Source organism: Leptinotarsa decemlineata, unplaced genomic scaffold (genome assembly GCF_025532065.1).
Source record: "Leptinotarsa decemlineata unplaced genomic scaffold, Ldec_3_MD MMD2_tig00078422_RagTag_RagTag, whole genome shotgun sequence".
In the NCBI taxonomy this organism is placed as follows: domain Eukaryota; kingdom Metazoa; phylum Arthropoda; class Insecta; order Coleoptera; family Chrysomelidae; genus Leptinotarsa; species Leptinotarsa decemlineata.
In genome coordinates, this window is record NW_027412747.1 from 989477 (window position 1) to 995352 (window position 5876).

General features: G+C 34.9%; 1 protein-coding gene across 1 annotated transcript; it reads left to right on the top strand.

The window, feature by feature from the left end:
• The first annotated feature begins 2758 nt into the window (after positions 1-2758).
• LOC141487348 (uncharacterized) lies at positions 2759-4239 on the top strand. Its single transcript, XM_074186294.1, has 2 exons — positions 2759-3047; positions 3133-4239. The coding sequence occupies exons 1-2, from the start codon at positions 2935-2937 to the stop codon at positions 3479-3481; spliced, it is 462 nt and encodes a 153-aa protein (XP_074042395.1). The 5' UTR covers positions 2759-2934; the 3' UTR covers positions 3482-4239.
• Positions 4240-5876: the final 1637 nt, after the last annotated feature.

The window sequence follows — 5876 nt, forward strand, 5'->3', positions numbered from 1 at the left end:
TCTTTGGTGAGATGGTTTGAATCAATCTTGATCTTTGTAGTTGCCATAGTAGGATAATTTGTATTAAAAAAAATCTTATGTGTGGTAAGTTCGAGCACAACAAAAAAATGAGTAAGAAATTGAAATAACTTAGAAATAAACTGAAATAACAAAAGAATACTCGGCGTCGGTGGGCGTCGTAGCACTAAAATGCGTTCAAATCAATTGAGGAATTGAAAAAACTCAAAAGTCAACAAGAATAACAAAAGGACGCGTGGCGTCGGAGCGAAAATTCAAGGGTCAATTCCATACACACAAAATATTGAGACGTCTCAGTCAAAGCGAAGCCCCACACGTGGGCGTCAAATTTGCAACGGCTAAATTTTCAACAGCGTTAACGCGCTGCAAAACCAAAAATGCACGGCGCGCAGTCGGAGAGTAGGCTGGGTTAAAGAAAAAAAAATTATATATATATATATATATATATATATATATATATATATATATATATATATATATATATATATATATATATATATACATATATATATGAAATCTAGAAAGGTTAATGCAGTCAAGCTGCTGGAAAATAATTCCATGAAAATCAAAAAATAAATAGATAAGTACTCTTTGATCATTCCCATACCGGTGGCTCTTAAATTGAAATCAATATGGGAATGATCAAAGAGTACTTATCTATTTATTTTTACATATATATATATATATATATATATATATATATATATATATATATATATATATATATATATATATATATATATATATACACACACATACATATATATATATATATATATATATATATATATACATACACACACATATATATATATATATATATATATATATATATATATATATATATCAATTCGTGAGGTTGCAGTCAATAGCTGGGCTGTTACAATGAAAACTCTATGTTATATGTCGAGCTTTCGGTATATTTCACACCTTCGTCAGGACAACTACAATAATGAGATTATATATCTTGTGAAAATAAACAACTCTATTCCTTTCCTCGATATGAAGTTATTGAGATCAGAATAAAATATTATCATCACTGAATGGCACAGAAAACCAACATCAAGTAATAGATTTATTGATTACCATTCCTATCATCCAAATAAAATGAAAATTAATTTAATAAAATCATTAAAAAACAGAATCATCAAAATTACCCATCCCGATTTACGAAACCAAAGTTTGTCTAATTTCAGTAAAATTCTGTTCCAAAATTCTTATCCTAAATCTTTAGTAAACAGAATTTTATTTTGTGAAAGAACAAACTTTCAAAATAATAATGAAGAAGTTGAACATAACAACGTTATACCTTCATTCATATATAAATCACTCCCATATATTCAAGAATTGACACCAAAATTAATTAATGTATTCCGAAATAATAACCTCAAAATATCTAAAACAAATGTCACTTCTATATCTAAATTATACAGTAAACTAAAAGCTCCAATTTCAAATAAACAAAAATCCAATTTATTATACAAAATTTCTTGTATGGATTGTTCTAAAACATATATAGGACAAACATCTAGACCTCTAAGTAGTCGCATCACTTTCCATAAGAGCGACTGTAGACGAAATGTTAATTCTTATGCATTAACAGAACATGTTAATTCGGAGGATCATAAAATGAATTTTGGAAATCCAAATATTTTAGATAGAGAAACCAATACAACTAAAAGAATATTTTTGGAAATGATACATATTAATAACGAAGAACATTCAATAAATAAACGAACTGATATTGATAGTCTTGGCAAAATGCACACGTACCTACTGAAATATGATATAGAAAATAAAATATATAGTAATTCGAGTATCATTCAGAATTTTCCACTTCCAAAAATTTGTATCAACTGTCATTATTTAATGTTTTTCTATCTGTTTTTGAACCTTTTTATATTTTATTCTCACGTAAGTAAGTTCTCCATATTTATATATTTTTCACAAGATATACGGGTGTTTGTTAGCTGGGTGCAAACCTTCAAGGGGGTGATACACTAGCCCATGTACAACATATTCATACAAACATTTTTATTTTCTAGCGCGTTTTTTATTTTTAAGGGAACTTTTACGATTTTTAGTACCAAAACCCAAAATTGGTCAATTAAATGCTAATAACTTTGAATCTTAACAGAAATGTCCGGTTTTTTTAATTTATTTTAGTAGTCTTATGTGTCCCCAATCGTACTAAAGTAGTTTGAAGCACCATTGTGTCCAAAAAAGTTATGTACAGAGCATTTAAACTTTACAAAAAAAGAAAGAAAATAAAAAATCTGACCTTTGATGCCAATTAAAAAAATAAATAAAATACATACAGGTGTTCAGACACCTTTAAAAACATGCTTAGTTATTGCTCTTTCGTTTGAGGTATCATTTACCTAGCTAAGTCTCAAACTTTTTTAATTAGGGTACCTGAACCAGTTAAAGGTCGTGAATATGGATATTTGAAAAATTTTAAAAAAAGTAATTTGAATGAAATTCAGCTCAAAAACCTTAAAACGAAAATCCTAAAGCAATATGCGATATTATTTTTAGACTTACATGGAATAATAAGAAACTTAGCCCAACTTGAAAGAAGAGAAAACTGAACAAAGGCCGGTGCCGGTGGCATTTTACAACAAAGAATTTGACCTGACGCTAGTCATTAATTGGAATGCATTCTGTTGTTATGATTTAGACCTTATGCTAGGGCCATAAACTTGCTTTGGAGTTTATCAATTTTTAGGTACCTCTCGCCGGGTTGGTTTGATTGGCCAAACAAGTTCTCTAGTCACTGCTTTGCCCTTTCGAGTTGCGAGTAGACGTTGGTTTTGTGTTCCCTATTTTTGTAATTCACCGTGTTCAGTTGTAGCCTTTCGCTCCTGCAGGTGTTGTTTATTTTGGACTATCGAACTTTTTGTTGTGTGTGCTGCCATGGCTGAGTTTACGAGTCATGAACAAGCCGATATCATTTTTATGTATGGCAGAGCTGATGGTAACGCATCTCTGGCACGACGTTTGTACCAAGAACGTTACCCGAACCGCAGGTAAATTAATTTCTAATTGTAGCGGTAGTTGAATTTTGCCATTTTCACCTTCAAAAGACGTTAAAAATGAGTTGTTTTATTGCAGGGTGCCTAACGTCCGTGTGTTTTCCAACACATATCGTAGGCTGTCTGAATCTGGTATTCATCATGCTGAACCTGCAGTAAATCCAGGAAAACATAATTTCAATGTTGAGGAGCAAATTCTCGCAGCCTTCGAAGCGGATCCTACCACCAGCATCAGAGTTGTAGCGAGAGATTTAAACCTTTCGATATGGAAAGTGTGGAGTACGATGCACAACGAAAAGAAATATCCGTTTCACGGCACGGGTCTGCAAGGCTTGGAGGAAACGGATCCGGCGAGACGGATACGGTTCTGCCGTTTTTTGCTAAACGCAGATATTGACGACGCGTGGTTCTTAAAGTCCATCCTCTAGACTGACGAATCGAAGTTCTCCAGGGAAGGAATTACTAATTTCCACAACCTTCATGAAAGGGCTGATAAGGACAGCAATACAAATTGGAAAAAACAGGTAAATAAATGATTTTTATTATTATTATTTTATTACCCATGTTCAACACGTGTTTAATTATCTAAATTAACTAATTTTATTGCATTTTTGTTTCAGATTTCTTTCCAAAGACAATTTTCAATAAATGTGTGGGCTGGGGTCATCGGACGCACATTGGTTGGCCCACACATTTTGCCTGACAATTTGAATGGACGAAATTACCTCGAATTCATGATAAACGACTTGCCAATGTTACTCTATGATGCCGAAGTGCCAATATTGGACACGGACAGGCCGATCACATTTCAGCAAGATGGATGCCCAGCACATTGGGCTGTAAGCGTCCGCGAACACCTGAACCGCTGTTTTCCTGGCAACTGGATCAGGAGAGACGGACCCATCCCCTGGCCTGCCAGATCGCCCGACCTGACTCCGTTGGATTTTTTTGTGTGGGGTCGGGTGAAAGAACTCGTATACAACAGAAATCACCACGAGAGAAGAATTACTTCAGCGAATAGAGGCAGCGTTTGAATTTATGAAACAGGAAATGCAAATGAAAGTAACCACAACTGAAGTACGAAATCGTTGTAGAAAGTGTATACGCAATGGTGGAGGACATTTTGAACACCAACAATAAATTTTTACAGTACAAAACATTTTTTTTTTATTCCACAAAAATCCATATTTACGACCTTTAACTGGTTCAGGTACCCTAATTAAAAAAGTTTAAGACTTAGCTAGGAAAATGATACCTCAAACGAAAGAGCAATAACTAAGCATGTTTTTGAAGGTGTCTGAACACCAGAAGAATCAGAAAAATCATCGGAAGTTATATTTACATTAAACACCCATCCAAGAATTTCACGACCAATAATTTTGTCGTATTTTAAAAAATCATCAGGAACAATATGAAAAAAAAATCTAACATATGGCCACCAATGGCAACAACAGGTAAAACTTGTAGCGTACAATTTACATCAACACCTCCAATCCCCTTTGAAATTATAAAATTATTGTCTCTTTTGCCCGCAAATCGGGCTGCCAAACACTCTTTTATTAATGAGCATTCCGCTCCTGAATCAAACCAAAATGAAAACGACTCACCACAATGGACCAAGGAGAAAATCCTGAAGGTGATTCAGATCCCACTTCTGATGTCGAAGAATCATTTTCGGGGGCGCCAAGAGCATTGTCTCTGGATGAACCCATGTTCATTCTTTACCACAACAATAACTATTTTACACAGAGGTATACAATATTTTGAAGAGATTGTTATTAGAAAATATAGCCAGCACTTATCACGATAGACCCGCAAGTTCGATAACGAATCCACGGTCAGCAGGACAACGACCCTTCTCGTTCGAGGTTCATCTCGCACTCTCGGTACCTCACTTCATACCCTTCGGCATTCCCAGGTGAAAATTATCCATCATCCCAAACTGTCCACCTTATACTTTTCTTATCAATTAAAACTATCTATCCTGTGACCGTGGCTACGTTTAGTGACCAGATGTCTCACCTCGGACCCATGTATACCGCTTCAAGCCCGGCAAAACATAATCGGCTTGAGTCATAAACAACTAGTCTAAATTTCATTATTCAAATACTACTGCGATGAAAGTCTAGACCAGGGAAAGTTCCAACTATTGTTTCGTCTCCGACACGGCCATCCTGACGATCACACGTCCTCGGGTGCACCAATAAACACTTTTTTTAACCTTTAGCTCAATCTTTTGTACTTACTACAATAGTAAGTATTATTTAAAACTACTTATTCAAAATTCCCATTATTTAGAGATCAGTATACTGACGAATTTCTTAACGGCATTTTTTTTGTGTACAAATTAACGGAAAAATTATTTTGAATATTTCCTTAAGAAAAATCCTTCTGTTATTCCATTTAGTTGTAACCTCGCCAACCAACTAACAATTCACATCCACCTTAGGTATAGACCCTTTGCACTCTTAATGTTCTGCCTCTGTATATCATATACAGCACAACTGTGTACTACCATAGTTACCATAACTATATACACATTTGCCCTAAGCCCCCGCCACATTGCCAACTGCCACAGTCTGACACATGTTCAAATCTGTTCTGTTAAACATATGTTTTTCTGTTAACCAGCTGTCGCACCCCTACGAACGACAACCCTCAGAAGTCGAAACTTGTGCGAGCTAAGGATTAACGAGGTCTTACCTTTTAACGTGCGATTCCTAACACGGATAGGACGATAGCAAGTGAAGATCGATCGTTCACACTAGGGCTTGAACCACCGACCAACACGGCAGTCAATTCGAGTGAGTGAACAAAGCACCC